Source organism: Corvus moneduloides, chromosome 15 (genome assembly GCF_009650955.1).
Source record: "Corvus moneduloides isolate bCorMon1 chromosome 15, bCorMon1.pri, whole genome shotgun sequence".
Taxonomy (NCBI): Eukaryota; Metazoa; Chordata; class Aves; order Passeriformes; family Corvidae; genus Corvus; species Corvus moneduloides.
The window spans coordinates 2,768,059-2,787,135 of record NC_045490.1 but is presented as its reverse complement, the minus strand read 5'-3'; the positions used below and the strand labels follow the sequence as shown (position 1 = coordinate 2,787,135).

The following is a 19,077-nucleotide window of genomic DNA, read 5'->3' as shown; positions in this document are numbered from 1 at the left end:
TGACATTTCCGCCCACACAGCACAGCTCAGTGACAGGCAATAAGACACAGCAGCAATATGAGCAACATGAGACTCCAGAGGAATAAACAATATATTTCTTCTGTCAACAAAAATATATGCCTCTCTTTATTCCTTTCATAAGTCTCCCACGATATATTAATGCATTGGGTTTGTGTGGCAGGGGGGCTGCAGGGGTGGCTTCTGTGAGCAGCTGCTGGAAGCTTCCCCCATGTCCCACACAGTGGCTCCAAGGGGGTAACACTTCTGGAAAACAGATTTAAGCATGGGGGGAAAGCTGCACAGCTGCAGGCAGGAGAGAGGAGTGAGAATGTGTGAGAGGAACAGCTCTGCAGACACCCAGGATGGGGGAGAAGGAGGGGAAGGAGATGATCCAGGTGCTGGAGCTGAGATTCCCCTGAAGCCCAAGGTGAAGCCCAGGTGAAGCTGAACCCAGGAGGAAGGGTGGGTAACAGGGCTTGGGTAGAAAGGTTTCAGTGTATTGCAAATTCTGCATCTTGTAAACAAAACATCAGTCACTGCACGGTTCCGCCTCTCCCCGCTTCAAGCCTGAACACATAAATCAATTTCTCTTCAATGTTAATGAATATTATTCTACTCACTTGCTCCTTGATCTATGAAACACTCATTGTCTTCCTTCATAAAATATGTTTCCTGCACACCAAGCATTTTTCCCTATAATGGTCCTGCTCATTAATATAAGGAACAATATTTCATCTGTTTCCATATATTGAAAATCTGGGACCAGGCTTTCAATGAAAGCTTTGGAAAATGTGTGAACAGGAAGTAGGGGTTACTAAGAAGAGAAACTACAAAACTTAGAAGCATTGATTGAGGACGAAGTTTCAGGAAGTCACAATAGTCATGATAGGGCAATCCTAGGAGTAACATCATCCACCTCAGACTGTTCTACCAAAAGATCCTGTTTGTTTCTCAAACATTCACCAGAGTTCATTTTAAAATTAGTCCAATACAGCAGTAAAAACCAGTACAGTTTCCTTGGGAGATCACAGACAACTTAGCACCATACTCAAAATTTTTTACCCTTTCTGTAGCTGAAGGAATTTAAAATACCAGGAGGTGTAAAAAGTGACCATGTCCATTTTAAGCTGGGTCTAACTACTCATAGTCACTGCTGTGAGGATCTCATCCATCCCACAGAGTTCCATCAGCACCACTGTTTTCTTGTCACACACATTAGGAACCAGAAAACAATCATACAGCAGAACAGGGAAAAAAGCTAAAAGCCACGTTAGTTTATTATTCATTTCAAAATACAGGAGATTACAAAGATTCTGGAAGAGAGGGAACATTTGTCAGTGCCACCCTGAGCCTTCCAGCACAGCTCTTTCAATCTGCCTCTGTTCCCCCTCAAACAGGATTGCCAGGGCTGCAATAAATCTCACACATTCCCAGCACGGAGGGATCTTGTCATGACCTCTGGGAGATGACACAAATCAGATTTCTTCACAGCCCAGCCCAGCAACATCCACAGCTCAGCTGAGCCCCTCGGGTGAGACACAAACGTGGGGTCCAAATTTAGAGAAAGAAGAAGAGATCCTCTCTTAATCTGCTTCACATATTCACCACAAGAGACACGATAAAAGAGGTGCCACAGTCACTGGGAGGTCAAAGCACTCAGCATTTTCCAGGAGGTATTCACCCTCCCTGGATCAAGCCATATTCTTTTTTATCTCGGGGGCCTCCAAACTTTTCTCCCAACAAAATGAAACTGCAGCTACACACATTAATTTTCCTTAGGCTGAAGCTTTCAAATGTGAATTTTTCTGCCTCAGAGGAGAGGGTCCTGATGCTGTCACTAACGAGTGAGAAACTTCCTGTGAATATTTATTAAAAATCCACTCTGGCTGTAATATACTTCAATAAAACTTGCTCTTTTCCTCCTAAAGTAAAACTGCACTTAAGCCATGGATTCTCCTGCTGCTTCAGTTTGCTGGAAAGCCCATGATGTGAAACCCATCCACGGCTGGTTTGGTTTTTATGCAAATTCCAACCATCACAGTTATACAAGTGCTTATGCAATGAAAATAAACATAATACACAAACCTGCCCATGTATGTCACTGAGAATTATTTACAAGAGCTATAAATCAAAGTTCTGTTCTGCTGTATATTTAAGGGCCTACTGCACAGGCAAAATGTCATATATGCCCAAAATTTGCTTTCAGTCACTTCCCTCTCCCAAATAAAAAGAAAACTACAATTCAACTGCCTGCTGAAGGCTATTCCTTAGTCAGAGTCCATGCAAAATTGTATTAGAAGCTTTGAAGTTAAAACATGCACATTGACTACCAGGGAGGGCCCTAAAGACAAAGACATTTACTGGATGTAAATGTTCAGTGAAGATAAAGGTCACCTTCTACATTCCCAAAATCAAACCATGTTGGAAACTCCACCGCCTGCTCTCAAGTTTTGCTTCAGAGCTGAAATCTTTTCATGGAAGGAATCAGCAGTGAAATATTATTAACCTTGGTGATTAATTATGTTGTAATGGCCAAGTTACGATAACCTCAGAGGCCATGGGACTGCAGAGCCTCAGTTGGTGGGACACAGGAATCTAATTCATCCCAGCTCCAGAGCAGATGAGGCATGAGCAGAAGAGCTGCTGGGCAAGCCAAGCCTCCAGCCTGCAGGAAATGAGGTCTTATCTGAATTGGTGGCTTTGGGCCAAATCAAGCAGGAAACAAACCCTTTTGAAAATGCCCACAAACTGGAAATTCCCAGAAAGGTCACATCAGAAACATCAAAACACTTCCAAAACACAACTCCCAAGTTCTCAAGGCTGCAGCTGATCGGTGACATCGTCTCTGGCAGCAGCAGCAGCAGCATCTGCACACAGCAGCTCCACACAGTAGCTGTGGGAGCTCCTGAAGCTCCCTGGCTCCTGTGCAGCCTGGATGCTGAGGACACCCGGGGAAGGCTGCCCAGAGCCACAGCTCCACAGCAGGGAGTGCAGGAGCTCCGGCAGTCCAGCTTCAGCCAAGCCTCTCAGTGCTTCCAGACATGGAAATCACTGTGGAGTTCAGGCTCCCAGCACTTCCCTCCTTCCAGCTTTACAGCCACTGGAAGTCGTAGCCCAAGGCCACCAGCTGGAGTTTTGAGCTCCCAAGCCCTGTACAGAGAACTCCAAGGCAGAGTTGCCTGGGTCGAGCTGCTCCAGGAACCAGGCAAGAACTCCCCGAATGGGATAATTTCAACCAAAACATGCCAGGATGTTCTATTTCCAGCTAAACTTTGACCCATCAATCTCCAGCTAGCATGGAATAGTGATACAAACCCCAAAGGCTTTTACTCTCCACTGCTTACCTTCATCCAAAGTCATTTGCATTTATGACACACAGGGAAAAGAGCTTATCCAGACCAGCTTTTGGATCATGAGACAAGTGTCTGACACCATTATTACCAGATAACAGAAGTTCAGCAGCAATGCCTTTGGCTACTCTGCATGCCCTGGCTGCTCCCTCCCACCTCTGCACCACAAGGAACCTCCTCAGATCTCTTGGCAGCTGTTCACAGAGTGGAGACAAAGAAATGTCAAACTTCTAGAATAAGCTGGAGTTCGTGTTCTGTGTAGAAAGGTAAATTATGCGCTGAGAACAAGGCAAAGCAAAGACAAAGTGTGACCTCTGTATTTGCACATCTGCTTCAGTTCACACTCCAAGGGAGATTTGTTATTAAAAACTTCAGGTAACTGATCTGCATTTTGAAGAATGTGAAGGAGCAGCAGTGCTGCCCAGGAGCCACAGCAGGACAGTGTGACACTTGCTCTTGGTTCTGCAGTGATGATTGAGGACTTCAGAGCAGAATCAGTTCTTTTCTGAGTCTCTCCTCTGTGACCCAGCGCCCTGAGGGTCCCTTATTTACTTCTCACTCCTTTTAACAAAGAGGGTTTCAATAAATATTTTCATGTTTATCCAACCCTTTTTCTCCTTGTTGAGCACGTTACTTACTTGGAACATGCAAGATATTTCAATGCAGCACTACAACTACTTTTCTTTTGCAGTTGGTACTTAAATGATCACATGAATTAAAAAAAGAATGCACGGAGGTCTGGGTGGATGAGGATGGTGGTCTGGTTTGCAGAGCTTGAGCTGGGTTCTTCTCCAGGCCCTTTTTTCAGCAGTTTAACTGCTCTGATAACCCTTGTTCCCAACTGTACCTTTGAAATCTGGTCACTACAGCAGAAAGCTGAAATTTATCACCCAAAAAGTCAAAAATTGAATGTGAATCCGCATTTTTCCCCACTGCAACAGCTGTTCTGACCCAAAGTGATTTGAAATGTAAGAGCCTTTTCAAAGTACTGCCAAATGAAAGTTCTTGATCAGTAGATTCCAACCAATTAATTATCTCATCATCACCACATAGACCCTTTAGACTGAAGGAGGCACACAGGGATGATTTAGTGCCATACTTATCTTTTGTAATTTCTTTTAAAACAGTCATACAGACAGAGGTCTGTATTTATCCAAAGACTCTTAATGCCTTGGCTAAAATTCATTCAGAGCTTTAGGTTAATGCACCTCATCTATCCTGTTAAAGCAGCAATTATGCATCTGGAAGAAAAGTGTTTCCAGGGCCCCTGAAGTCTGTGCCAGTAAAGTACCAACTGCAGCTGCAGTTTACAAGAAAAGAAACATTAGAGCAACAACTCTACAATTTACAAACCAGGATTATAAACTAAATAACTCCCCATGCAAACATTTCATTGATAGAACTGTGGGGACAAGGAGATAGTCTCGTTTAGTCAAAAAACCCCCAAACCCCCCAAAATCCCATGTGTGACTCTAAACATGTGTTCGGAAAATACCAAAGAACTATGACATTTTTGCTCTGCCAGAAAAATGATCATGTCTTGATTGAATACTTTGCCTTCTCATTTCCTTTTCCAAGCTGAAATGTCAACTATTTTAAGTAAAATCCGAATATTACCCAGCCACAAACCAGAAGAGAACCTTGACGCCGCAGCTGTCCCTGAAAAGGCACTTTCCAGTTCCCCACTTGCAGTTCTACTATGAAGAAAACAGAGATGAAACCTTTCCAAATGCTTTGCTGCTTAATGACACAATCACCAGCATGTTATTAAAGCTCAACACTCTGACACTGCAGTCATTATATCTGCAAACACCAAGGCATTATGCCAGGAGAAAACAATCTTTTTATTGAAAGCAAGGACGCCTCACTGTGACAGGTGAATGTTTTACTCCAAGATGAACATAACTATTTTTATGCAGTTTTCATGTTCCATTTACACAATTTGCTGGCTTAAAAGGCTTTAACAGTCAATCAAGAGTTCAAGTATTAAGCTGCATAACAGAAGAAAATTATATTGTGTTATTGAAGTCAGGTAGATAAACAACGCCTCGTGATTGTGATGGTACCATTATGAGCCTCAGGATGAACGGGGAGAGAGAAAACATTCACCTGGTTTCATATTCAAAATACTTGCTGAGATTCATGTAGAAATGGATGAAAGAACAGAGGGGGTTATTGTGTAATACTTTAATATCATAAAGTCAAATTTATTCAAATCAGGAAGAAAGGAAAGTGAGGGTTTATTTCTTGTTGAGGAGCTCTGCCTTTCTGAATTTGTGTTTGTTATCCTGACAAGCTACAAAAATAAAAGATATAAATACAGAGACAACACTAAATGTGTATCTCTTCTTTTGCAAGCAAACTGTCACAATATTATGCTTATTAAAAAGCTTTCTGAAACTAATAGCTCAGTAAAACACCAGCCTTAATGGCTTGAGATAAATATCTTGCAACAGAGCTGTTTAAGCCACTGTAAAAACAAACCTCTTAAACAGCAGAAGCACAAACACCAAGCAAACAACAGAGAACCTGTGTTCCCTGAAGTCACTTTGCAATCTTGCACTGACTCCAGGAAGAACTAGATCAAAATAAAAGCTTTCACTACTTTTTTATTTCCATTGGGGCTGAATCTTCCTTTCTTTTCCTGCTACACCCAGCCAAAGATGAACTCGTCCTAGAGAAAAAAAGTGATAAAAGTGAGTTAGTACGTTCCCATTAATATAAAATAAAAATCTGTATCAAGTGGGACAAATAAAGACTGTTCAGATTCTTCAGATTGTACTCTCGACCATCATGGAAGGATTTAGATCAAGAAGAAGGCAAAATCCACCTCCCTTTGCCTTGGCAAAGGGCAGAGCCCTCCCTGTGAGGATGGAGCTGTTCTGGTCCCCAAACATCACTAAAATCTTGAAAATATTTGAGCTCAATGTCAGTAATACTTTAGAATATAACTGGCACTTATTATAATAACATTAAACAAGATCAGTGCATGTTTTTAATATTATTAATTTGCTTATTTTAGCTTTTTCTTTGGCCTTTAATGGACTGCGTACATACCCTGTCCAGGTATGCCCCATTCTGTGACCTCTGGATCCTGTCAGAGCCTGCAGGAGAACATCAGGTGGAGGAAAATGATCATTTGCAGTCACATGGAATCTAATCTTAATTGCAACATTCCAAGGAGTAAATAGGTAGCATTAAAATTCAAGTAGACTTTTGTTCTCTCAAAAAGACTATTTATAGAGGCAATAAAATGCAGCATTAATTTTCTGGCTTTAGTAATCTAGGGAAAAAAAGAAGATAAAAATGAACCCAGTTTATTCAGACTTGTTGATCCATATCTAAATATGTGCTAGAATTATTCCATTTGCTTCTTGATTAATGAAAAACTCAGATCAATAGGAGACTTATGCTAGATTTGATGTTGTGCAAAGTCTGCTAATTAGAAAGAAGGTATTAGAATTGATGGTTTTCACTGAAATAGGGCTTAATAGGAGATTCTCAATTAAAGCTCCTGAGAAATGGGGTAAAATTACAATTAAGGCTAGAGTAAGAGGCGAGGGGGAGGGATTGGTTGGTTGGTGAGGTTTTTTAAGTCACTGGAAGTTATATATAAAGATAATGCTCTTTCTCTAAAAAGAAATGAGTGGCTGAAAAGGGGACAGGCCCTGTCCATAGATCCAAGGTTAAACAGCACATTGTGTGCCCATAACAGGAAAGCAGCCATTATGGTAAGATGGCAAATCCACCCAGGAAATCATATATAAGCAGAATTCTGGGGGGAGGTTTCTTAAAATAACTTGAAATCTAATAATCTATTAAAGATTTCTCCTCCTTTTTTCTGGACACTTGTTCTCCTTTCTCTTGAAATCAAGCAAATATAAATCCAGAAAGATTTTTTTTTTTAAAATTCACTGTCCTACACATCCATGGATATATGTGTGTCTTAAACATAGATATATATCCAACATATACATTAATAGCTGTGCACAAACACTTCTGCAATGATCTCAGCTGTGGGAGAAAGCACATGGAACAGTTTCCATGGGAGGAGAGATTTATTAGATTGGAACTTCTTAGCACAGAAATGTCACAGAGGCCAATGGAACCTCGACTGATATAAAGAATATGAACAGCACATAATGGATAATTAATGTCATGTCATAATTCCAGAATTAATCAGGAATTGGGTTTGAAGCCAACAGAAATGTTTTTCCACACAATGCAGAGTATTTGCACAATAATTGCGGAATAAGTTGTTGAAGCACATTGTGGAATTTCTTCTCCTATTCAATAACATCCACTGGGGTAGAGATTTCTGTTCTGAACCAGAATTGCACTTCTTTTGTTCTCATGAAGAAAAATTTTGTGGGAGTGTTTTCTTGTTACATATGTGGAAATCTAATCCAACATTTTACAGAATAAGACACTAGCAGGAGTGGTCCTACACATTGGGATACACCCTAACATGCCCCCATGTGGAAAACATCCAGCAGCAGCAAAGCAAGCAAAGAAAAAGTGCTGTGGGTGAACATGGCATTTTTTACTCGCCTGGTAGCTTTTCATGGATTAGTATATTCTTTTTCCTAGTAATTCATCCAACTGTGAGGCCAGAAATTCCAATTCCACTTGTAAGCATACACTGTATTATCTTAAATTGTGCAGCAGCTACAATGCCTCTAATTGAAATTGGCTGAATGCAGAGCACCAGTTTTAATTCCCAAGTCATTTTCCAGTAATGAAAGAGCTGCATTCAGGGCACAGAGTGAGAACATGTTTGATGGTTTTGTTAAATTGTATTACAGCAACCTTTGGGGAGCATCTAATTTATTTATTGTCTGTATGAAATCAACCACTATTTTCCTACGTGAAAAAATAAATTATTATTCATACAAATACCGCCTCGGACCCATCTGTGAATAAGTTTAATTACGTATTTCACATGTTCAGAAAAACTTGCAGATGATTTATGTGCATGTCTTTAATGTCAGGCTGCAGCAAACACTTCCACTGTCCTTCCTGAAAACTAATACATACAAGAGTCTCCATGAAACAAAAGGGTTTTTTCCAAAAAAGCTGGAAGTGCCTAAAATATGGAATGAATTCCATTTGTGATTTGTAACACCTACTACCCAAAACAAACAGCTGAATGGACCTTAAACCTTGGGATCTTCACTTGTATTAATAATGTGTTTTCTCTAGTAAAATAAAATGTTATCAGTTCATTTCCTACCTGCTTCATTAAACTGGCTGCAGCTCAACAGGCGACTTCTGAACCTTTCATTTTCCTCAAGCATTTTTGAAATCACTCTCCAGACCTTGTGCCAAACTTTGGACTGAAAGATGAAATGTGAAGCATATGAAGAGTTTGCATTAAAACATCCATAGGGCAGAACTTTAAATTCCCCACAATGACTATGAAGTCCAGATGGGTTTTTTTGTTGAGGACTGGGAGGGAAGAGAAGAAGGGATATATATATATATATATACATACATATATACATACATATATATGTATGTATGGGATGTATGGAAGAATCACCTCTATTTAAAAGTCAGAAACAAAACTTCCTCCATGATTTTTCTCATGAGGTCTCCCCTCCTTTCTTGCCTGGAACTCTTGTGCTTATCCAGGACTTGAGAAGTGCCCTTCTAGATAAGCAGAGCTTATGAAAACATGTGTAGAGCCATTAAGCTCTCTTCAAAGTCATCCAAAATGGGGGGAAAAAATAAGATTGTTTATTTTTCCAGGAACAAAAACTTACCCATGTGGTACCTCAGCAGCAGCATAACTCAGGCCCCAAACTCAGATTCCAGAATAGCAACAGTGTTGCCCTTTTCCATATCAAATCCATATTAATCTGTTTTATAGATGTTGAAAACCTTTACTTTAGAGGCATAAAGCTCTGTCTGTAGTGGGCATGTTTCAGACTTGTACATTGAAAAGATTAAACTGGAATTGTGGACAAAAGCATTCAGTCAAAGGTGGCCTAACAAACAGAAATGGCTATTGACATGCTGATGTTTGGACTTTTGCTGGACCTTATCTGAGAAACTTGCTTAAATCTAAACACAATTCCTTTCTTGAGGACATTTATTGCTAAAACATAATATATATTCCTCATTGTTTTTGAAGACTATTCAATGCACCAGGAGAGCCGTATTCCGGGATGTTATTAGCTGTTCCTCTGCAGTTGGTAGCATTTTGCTGTTTTTAAATCAAATATCTATGACATAACTCTGTTCTAGTCTAGCTGATTACTTGTACTTCACACATTACAGAATCTCATAATGAGTAACTGCTTAATAAATGTTCCTCTTAAAATTTCAAGCCTTTGTCGAACTACTGAACAGGAACAGAAACATGTTTGTGAAGCAGAAAGTAATTCTGCATTGCTACAAGGATGGTGTTAATAGCTCAGATTCCTGCCTTCGCTTATTTGCAACCCGTGGGATTTCTTTGTTTAAAACATGAGAGGAAGAGGAGCTGCAGAGCTTTCTCCTGCTGGGTTTCACCCAGCAAGGTGTGCTGCACCCTGGCCCCAATCCAGCAAAGCATTTCAGTACAGGCTTTAAGTCAACAGCATACTCTCATTTTTCAAGGTAAGCACACACTTAAGTGCTTTATTGAATAAGAGCCAGAATTTTAAAGCCTCCAGAGAGGGAAGATAATACCTTTTTTTCTTTTCTGTAAGTAAGGTTTTCAGTAACAGGCTACCAATTCCATCTTTTAATCTCCTTCATGCTCTCACACACAGAGAACAAGCAGCCTTCTCAAATGCCAAGGCAGCTAATTGAGCTCCCACACTTCATACCTTTTTCTTCTTTCGTTTAATGACTTTATCAACGTTTCTTGAAGGGATGGGAAAGTCAAAGGTGTCAGTCTTAGCCTCTTGTGGGCCACCTAGAAAGAGTTTAAAAAGCTTTTTTTGAGTATTTACAATACATTCCTAAGGAAGCTGTAGATCACTGGCGCAGGTTGCCCAGAGAAGCTGCGGGGGCCCTGTCCCTGGAAGTGTCCAAGACAGGTTGGATGGAGTTCTGAGCAGCCAGGTCTAGTGGAAGATGTCCCTAGGAAGGAAGTGGAACTGGATGATCTCTAAGGTCCCTCCCAACCCAAACCATTCTATGATTCCAGAGGGATCTTTATTTCTGGTCCCAGCAGATTATAGGATGTCAATCCTTACATCCTGCAGATTGTCCCCTTCTTTACTCCATTATAACCCTGGGGCAAGTGGATGTCTCTCAAATGCCACAAAACAGATTTCAAAATTGCACAGCACCCACACATTAAGATAACAGGCTTCTGGGAGCTTTTAATTTCCTCTTTTTCCCAGAACTGGACACAGCACTCGAGGCGTGACCTCACCAGTGCCCAGAACAGGGGAAGAATCACCCCCCTCCCCGCCCCCGGTTCCTGCTGGCCCTGCTATTCCTGGTACATACAATTAAGACAATACTTGAGCCACCTCCAGCCCCTAGAGGGCCCGACACAAGGGGGTTCTCCCGGGGTCTCTCTCACGTACCGGGGGCGCGGCTGCCGGGTCTCCCCTCGCCGCCGCTCCCCGCCCGCCTCCCGCCGCCGCCCGGCTCACGGCTGGGCCCGGCCCGCGGCTCCGGAACGGCCCTCGGGGCCCCAGCCCGACCCGGGGGGCTCTGCCCGGGGCTCTGCCGGCAGCCCCGGCCCAGGCGGATCACGGAGCCGCAGCGGTGCGAGCCGAAGGTGTTCACGTACACGAGCGGCACGGGCGGGAGGGCGCGGCGGCCGCGCTCCATCTGCGGCGGGGCCGCGGGCATAAGGGGAACCGGGGCTGCGGGCTGTGAGGGGAGCCAGGGAGAGAGACTTAGTGAGGGCAGCCGAGGGTCGGTGAGGGGAACGGAGGTGAGGGGAACCGCGGGTTGAGAGGAGCCGGAGCTGAGGGGTCAGCGAGGAGAGCCGGGGCTGAGGGACGGTGAGGGGAACCGGGGGTGAGGCTTAGTGAGGAGAGCCCAGGGTTGTGAGGGCAGCCGGGGCTGAGGCGGCAGCCAGGGGAGCCGGAGGTCGGTGAGGGGGGCCGGGGCTGAGGGACTGATGTCCCCCTGCCTCTGGGCCAGCGCTAAGGTTTAGCACACAGTGCTGCTGCCCGAAGCCATGTTTCATGCAAGTTATTGATCTATTTGTAACACTGATAAGGGGACACCGGGCTGAAGGTTGTTTGATGTCTTGTTTGTCTCTACAGAGGAACCGGCAACACCTCTTTGGTGCAGGTGCTGCTGCAGTGCCTGCACTGATACAAGGAATTCCTCTCCAAACAGTGCACCTGCTCCAGCCACTTGCTGAACAGTAATGAAACATCAAATACCTTTCTGTCCTTCCGGCAGCAGCAGCAGTGTGACCCCGACAGGATGCCCAGTGTGGTCAGTCCAGCCCATGCAGGTGCTCGACATGTCCCACTGCAGCCATGGGTTTGTTGGATATGGACACTGACAACTGGAGTTCTCACTGAAGAGCTCAAGTCATGGAATTATAGAATAGTTTGGGTTGGAAGAGACCTTAAACACCATCCAGTCCCACCCTGTGCCAGGGGCAGGGACACCTTCCACTATCCCAGGTTGCTCCAAGCCCCGTCCAGCCTGGCCTTGGACACTTCCAGGGATCCAGGGGCAGCCACAGCTTCTCTGGGCACCCTGTGCCAGGGCCTCCCCACACTCACAGGGAATAATTGACATCAAGTCCCACTGATGTTTTCTTTGTCACTAGAATACTGCTCTGGATTATTTCCCAGAGTTCAGCACACTTTTCAAAGGATTGCAAACTAGAAAGAATAAATTCTCTGAAAATACCAGGTTTTTTTTCTCCTAATTGTTTCAGCAGCACTGGCAGCATGAATGGTGCTGCCCTTAGGAATGGATCCAAAGAGATCACGAAGCAAACCGTGGTCATTCCCCAGGCTTTGAAGAGGCTGAGGGTCCCTGTGTGTGTCCAGGAGAAGGGAATGGAGCCGGGGAAGGAGATGCAGTGGCTGAGGGAGCTCAGGGGGCTCAGCCTGGAGCAAAGGAGGCTCAGGGGGGACCTTGTGGCTCTGCACAACTCCCTGACAGGAGGGAGCAGCCGGGTGGGCGTCCAGGACAAGAGGAAATGGATTCAGGCTGGGTCAGGGGAGGCTCAGGCTGGACATCAGCAGGAATTTCCCCATGGAAAGGGTGCTCAGGCCCTGGAACTGCCCAGGGAGGTTTGGAGTGCCCATCCCTGGAGGTGCCCAAGGAAGGGCTGGAGGCGGCACTCAGAGCTCTGGGCTGGGGACAAGGTGGGGACGGGGCCCAGGTGGGACTCGGCGATCTTGGAGCTCTTTTCCCCCTCAGCCGTTCCCGCTCCCGGCTCGCGGCCGCTGCAGTGCGGGCGGGCCCCGCCAGGTGGCGGCCGCTCCCGCGGAACCGGCGCTGCCCCGGTGCCGCCGCTCCGGGCCGGGAGCGATGCCGGCCTGCCAAGCATCCCTGGATTCCCAGCTATTGTACACACTGTCGGGAAAAGGCATGCCGCGTATGCAGCTGCAAACGAGGAAAAACAACTCGCAGAGGCACAGCCTGACAGCTCGCCAGAGTAATTTGTTGTTTCCCACTTATAAAAGGGCATCGCCTGCAGGCTCCAAGGGGTACGGACTAAAAAAGGAGGTTGTAGATATAGCACAACCACTGAGTTAGGAGCCTTGAGATCAACTGTGACCTCAATTATCAACTCTGACCTCCTATATCAGGGAAAGGTTCTTCCCCCAGAGGGTGCTGGGGCACTGCCCAGGCTCCCCAGGGATGCCCCAAATCTGCCAGAGCTCCAGGAGCATTTGGACAATGCTCTCAGGGATGCACAGGGTGGGATTTTGGAGCTGTGCAGGGTGAGGAGTTGGACTGGAAGACCCTTGTGGGTCCCTTCCGCTCAGGATTTTCTCTAATTCCACAATTCTCCACTCCTTCACAAACCCAAACTCCCTCCTTTGTCAAAACCTGCACTAACCAACCGGCCCAGAGAGGCAGCAGCCAGTGAGTTCATTTTGGGATATTAAACCCAAAAACTTCATTAAAAACTGGTCCTGGCCTACAAACTTCCCCCATTCCATCCATCACAAAGCCCTGGTAAAGAAATCCCTCTTTTAGCTGCAATGCAGCCCACACCACAACCCCCCAGTGAATCCTCACACACAAACCTAAAGAGCCCCGTGTTCATTCCATGACTGTCTCTGCATTGTGCAGGAACACTCGCTGCTGTATCTGCCAGGGCAGGAGCTGCCTGTGCCAGCTGGCAGCTGCTTCCTTCCTGCGGCCTCCTCAGGGCACCACGGCTGCCAAGGCAGTGGTTTCTCAGCACCTGTACTCATGGAAATGCTTCTACCCTGCTAATGCAAACACACAGACCTCATGGGGCACATTTTGTCCACTTTTCCCAACAACACATTGCCAACACTTTGATCTCAAATGCAAATTCAGTTCAGATCCTTTTTAGGATCTGTTGCTACTCAGAAAAATCAATGCCACCTAGAATCTCTCTGCAGATCTGTCAAGTTCAGCTATTTTAGCTGCATACTGCTCTTCACCCACCTTTCCACATGTGTGAGCTGACTACCAGCTGGCCACTATCTCTGTATTAATCACTCTGAGCAAACATCTCAGCTTTTCACCACAGCTGCAACTGTCTGGTTAAAAATAGCCCAGATTCCAGCGTTCAGCCTGCACCTCACCGTGCGTTTGCTTTGTGTTCCACCGGCAGCTCCTCCGGCTCACAACTTGCGTCGGTTCCTGAATTCCATTGTTCCAGTTTTGCTTTGGCCAAGGATGTGCCATCATCTGTGAGCCCTGACAGTCCTTTTAAAATGAGGCAATTTTTGGTGCCTACAGCTGATGCCAAGAAGAGGGAAGGAAGGAGCCATTGGGACATTGCTGCACGCATGGTCAGTGATCCCTGAAAAAACTCTCCCTTCTGCTGCTGGTGGAGATTTGAGTTTCTCTGAGCATTCTTTGCAGTGGAAAGTACCCATATGATTCCACAGAGTTCATGGAATCACAGAATGGGTTGGGTAGGACATTAAAAATCATCTCATTCTGGCCCTGCCACAGGCAGGGACACCTTCCACTGTCCCAGGTTGCTCCAAGCCCCGTCCAGCCTGGCCTTGGACACTTCCAGGGATCCAGGGGCAGCCACAGCTTCTCTGGGCACCCTGTGCCAGGGCCTGCCCACCCTCACAGGGAGGAATTTTTTCCATACATCTCACCTAAACTTACCCTAAAATTCAACATAACTCAGGCAAGGCCATTGCTCATTAACTGTAACATTATCTTGATCAACTGCAAAGAGTGAATAATCTGAAATAGGACTCTGACACTGAACAGGGAAAAGTGTGCTCATTCTGACAACAGCTACACTCAAACCTTGTTAATTATACCCTCAGCAGCAGCACAAACAATTATTCTATCACCTTCATTTTCACAGAATATTTAGTAAGAGTCACTGGAATGAGGGATTTCATTAGAATGTGGTTACTGTACAAAAGACACTGGGGACCATTTATTAGTGTAACCAGGAATCATTATAAAAACAAAAGTCACGACTTCTGCTAAGTCAAAGCAATGAATTTGCCTTCAGCTTCTTCTTACTTGTAAAATTTCATAATTTAGCCTGCCTCTCAGTTAATTGTGTGAGCAGTAATGGGGCAGAAGAGAGAGAAAATGGAACAGCACCCGCATTTCACAGCAGTGAACCTGCACAGCTCCCACTCCTTTACAAACCACACACATGGGAATCGCTTCCTCCACACCACTCATGAGGAGAAGCCAGTTCTCCCATCTCTTCATGCTGTGCATAAAAATATTTAGCAGACTATGAACTGTGTTACATAAAAGCCTGAGCCTCCCCTGGAGAGATTTCCATATCACCGAGAAGATCCGCAGGCTTTACAACAAAACCGTCAAGGAGATCAAACCTCCTGGCTTAGCAGAACTTTGTGTTACATCATTTCAACAGATTGCCAGTTGGAAATAAAACTATGGGGAAAACTCAAGGAGACAAAATGAGCCCTGCAATTGCACCAGAATTACCCAGCCTGATTTCCAGGAAAGGCTGGTAGTCAAGTGGATAAAGCAGAAGGCAGCTCAGGACTTCACTTGCTCTGATTTCATTTTTCCAAATGAAAAATGAAATAAATGTGCAAGTTATCGGTTATTTGTTTCCAAATCAGCGACAGGAAAACTTTACCAAGTTTTAGGCTGCAGAGACTATAATATTAAAGATTAAAAGTCTGCTGTTCTGGGGAACATACACAGTTAGATCCTGAGTGAACACACAGCGGAGGAAATTCAGCCCTACCTGCCACAACCCTCCAGATGCTGAAAGAATCCTGGCTCATGCAGGACACAAAAAGCAAAACTCACTAAATCATCCCCAGATTCAGCATTAATGCAGATAACCCAAGTCCAGGCACAGAAAGCTCACGATTTCTTACCTCTCCTCTAACAGGATCCCAGGCCAAAGTGTGACCACCAACACATCTGGCTGCAGGAGTGCCCATCCCTGGAGGTGCCCAGGGAAGGCCTGGACATGGCACTCAGTGCTCTGCTGTGGTAACAAGGTGGGGATCGGGCACAGGCTGGACTTAATGATCTTGGAGGTCTTTCCAACCCAAAAGATTCTGGGGTTCTCAGCAGCAAGGCCACCCTATAATAGTACTGGGAACTTTGAGACCTGCTCCAGATACCGAGCATTTCCTCCCTCCCTCCCCCCAGAGACATCAGGATGCTGCCAGGAGAGGAGCAGAGCAGGGCTCTGTCTCCATGGATTGCTCTCTCTGCAGAGAAAATGGGAGCAGTCACTGCTTTGTTCTGCCCTCACATTCCTCCACAGACACCCCCTGTAAAAGCAACGCTTGAGCAAATTCCCTTTCCACTGACTGAAGGGCTGGGCTGACTTTGCCAGTGTACAGAGCAACATCTGTCCGTGCACAGCTGGCCCGCTGCAGCAGAGCTGGGGGCTACTGCCTGCTGCTTACAGGAGAATGCCTCAGAAACCTAAGGAAACCCAGTTAAACTCAGAAACACTGGGCATGAACGTGCTCCCAACCCAACCCAGCGCTGGGCATCAGCTTAAAGCCACGAGCACTGCCTTGCAAAGTGACGCTTGGCCAAACTGACAACTTAATGCACAGCAAGGCCTCAACAATCCCTGAGCAAACAGATCCTGGTCCATGAGTCAGCAGCGATGTCAGATGGTGATTTACACCAAGCAAACATTTTCTTCAAGCCTTGGGTTGGAGAAGGCTGGCAGAGACTTTTTTTTTTAATGCATTGCTCTCCTTCCACTGATTTCAGATGTGGCTGAGTTACCGAGGCACACAGTGCGTGTCCACTGCATCTACCCCAGCACTCTGCCATTTAAACCCAATGTTCTTCACTCCCATGAAAAGCAAAGCAACTCAGGCTGTTGTAGTTTTGGGACGGAAAAATACCCCATGACTGAGAGCAATAAAACTACACCCATTTTAAACATTAAGAATAATACAAACCCAAAATGTGTCCTCACAGTCATCCTTGACTTGTGCTGCACTCAGAGGATTTAATCTCAGTTTTCATGACTCAACAAAATTAAATTTCAGGAAGAAAAATGCAATCAAACACCGACTTAATACATCTCTATATTTTATGTATACCAAGAGCACTGAGAATTCTGGACCAGCAAATTTTGTGGAGGAACCTTAACAAACACGGTCTCCCACGCTCCATAAACAAAGTGACTGAGGCAGCTTCCCTTAGGGAGAGATGCATTCAAATAAATCAGCATTTAGTATCAAATTGTCTCTCTGACAAGCCCTACAAGAAGTCAGGAAATTATAGTTCCTGTGCCATGAAAACAGGTGATATCTGATGGCATCAATCAGAGCATGGGGATGCAGGAAGACTTTCCACGATGTATTCAGAGCACTGATTCACCCCCTTCAGTTTCTCTGAGTGCACAGGCAGCTGCGAGGATATTCTTATCCCACAGGCTGTTTTTCACTCTGACAAACTGAATCAGCTCATTTCACACAGAGGAAGGGATGTCAGTGTTTCTCCTCATCTCCCCTTTCCGAGGCTATGACTCGTCCCAGATTCCCTAGAGCCGCACTCAGCATTTTGGGAGAGTCAGGACTGAGCAGAAAGTGTCCGACAACTTCACAGCTCAGAGCCTGTCCTGGAGATCAGCTCAGCCTTTAAATCAGGGGGAGATGGGTTCCATCCACCTCCTGCACCGCCCTGGAATGTGGCAGCTCGTTCAGTGCAAGTGGCACCCGAGAGAGCTCCCGGGGACTGTGCTGGGGGCAGCTCCTGCTGGAAGGAAAAAGTTGGGATCCACACGCGGTGGAAATTCTGGAATTCCACCCAGCAGCGCCTACCTCCGTCTTCTCGAGTCTGCCTGTAGCATTTACTTACAGCTTCCGTGCAAAGTGAAACCCAGAAGGGATTTGTTGGGTCATCTGCCCTAGAAAGTTACCAGCAACTCAGAATCAGCCCATCACTTCCCACAGTGGTTATTTCGAGTTTTGAATGCTCCAGACCTTTCCCCTCATTGATTTAAAAGTTTTAGACTCTGCCTAGGTAAGAAAACTTCATTTATTAAACATTCACCAAGTATTTTGCAATTTTCAGAATAGGATTTTAGAATGAATATACACTGTAATCCCCAACTGTAAATGAGACCTGTTGGATCCTGATAAACATCTCTAAATTTGCAGCACTTGGAATTGGAATGAGTCAGGGAGTGCCCTGTTTGTGAAGGACAAATTCACAAACTGATTCCACCATCACGGCATCCAAAGCCTCGAACCCTCCAATATTCCAGGACCGAATTGCAAGTCTGCCACCCATGTGAAAAAACATGAACACATAAATAAGCACATGTTGTCTAAAAGACCATTGGCACTCGAAAACGATATCAAGAACATGTTAATCCCTCAAAGAGGCTGAACTGTGACTATTTCCTAACAATCCCGATGCAAAGAACAGAGGGATAAAGTTTCCCAACCAAGTCACACGCTGGAACTGGTCAAGAGCGCCTGGTGCTGCTTGGCTGGCTCTGAGCACCGAGGAATTCCTGGCTCACTGGGCAGGCACTGCACCGCAGCCACTCCTGATCCCAAGCATCCCAGCGTTCTGTTCAGTCACGGTAAGGGAATCTGGAATATCTGCATGGAATCACCAGCAAAACTTCCCATTCCTGTTAAAAACCAATTTCCAAAGGCAGGAGCTGCTCCACGTGCACCAGGTGAGGCAATGGCGAGTGATCAGCACTGGCAGAACTAATCCCATCACAGCTCCAGGATCTGCTTTTCCCGGAGCACTCATACAAAGGAATGAGACTCGCTATCCACTGAACATTTGCACCACAATTCCTTCGGTGATGGCACTCGAGATTAGCGGCACAACTCTGGAATTCCTTGAGTACCTGCTGGACAGCCCTTGAAGAGCAGATACACAAGGTAGCAACGCTTCACATGACTTTCTAGATATTTCAAGTTTAGATATTTTAAATTAAGGCTGAAACGAGCAAGTTCTCTAAAATGCCAGATGTCTTCCTTCTGTTACTGTCAGATCACAAGCGTGAGACAATTAAAAAGGAATTCATGACTGTTCCTGCCTTGCTGGGCTCTGCCCTGGCCCCACTCTGGCTCTCTCTGTGTCCCAGTGTGGTTTCTGACAGGATAAAGGAGTTGGGACTGTTCAGCCTGGAAAA

General features: G+C 45.3%; 1 protein-coding gene across 1 annotated transcript; it reads right to left on the bottom strand.

Annotated features, from left to right (window-relative positions):
- Positions 1 to 1,253: 1,253 nt before the first annotated feature.
- On the bottom strand, positions 1,254 to 11,704 carry C15H5orf47 (chromosome 15 C5orf47 homolog). The gene is made up of 5 exons (XM_032125361.1): positions 10,877 to 11,704; positions 10,166 to 10,254; positions 8,584 to 8,686; positions 6,408 to 6,454; positions 1,254 to 6,024 (listed from the first exon to the last, which is right to left on the bottom strand). The coding sequence occupies exons 1-5, from the start codon at positions 11,145 to 11,147 to the stop codon at positions 5,998 to 6,000; spliced, it is 537 nt and encodes a 178-aa protein (XP_031981252.1). The 5' UTR covers positions 11,148 to 11,704; the 3' UTR covers positions 1,254 to 5,997.
- Positions 11,705 to 19,077: the final 7,373 nt, after the last annotated feature.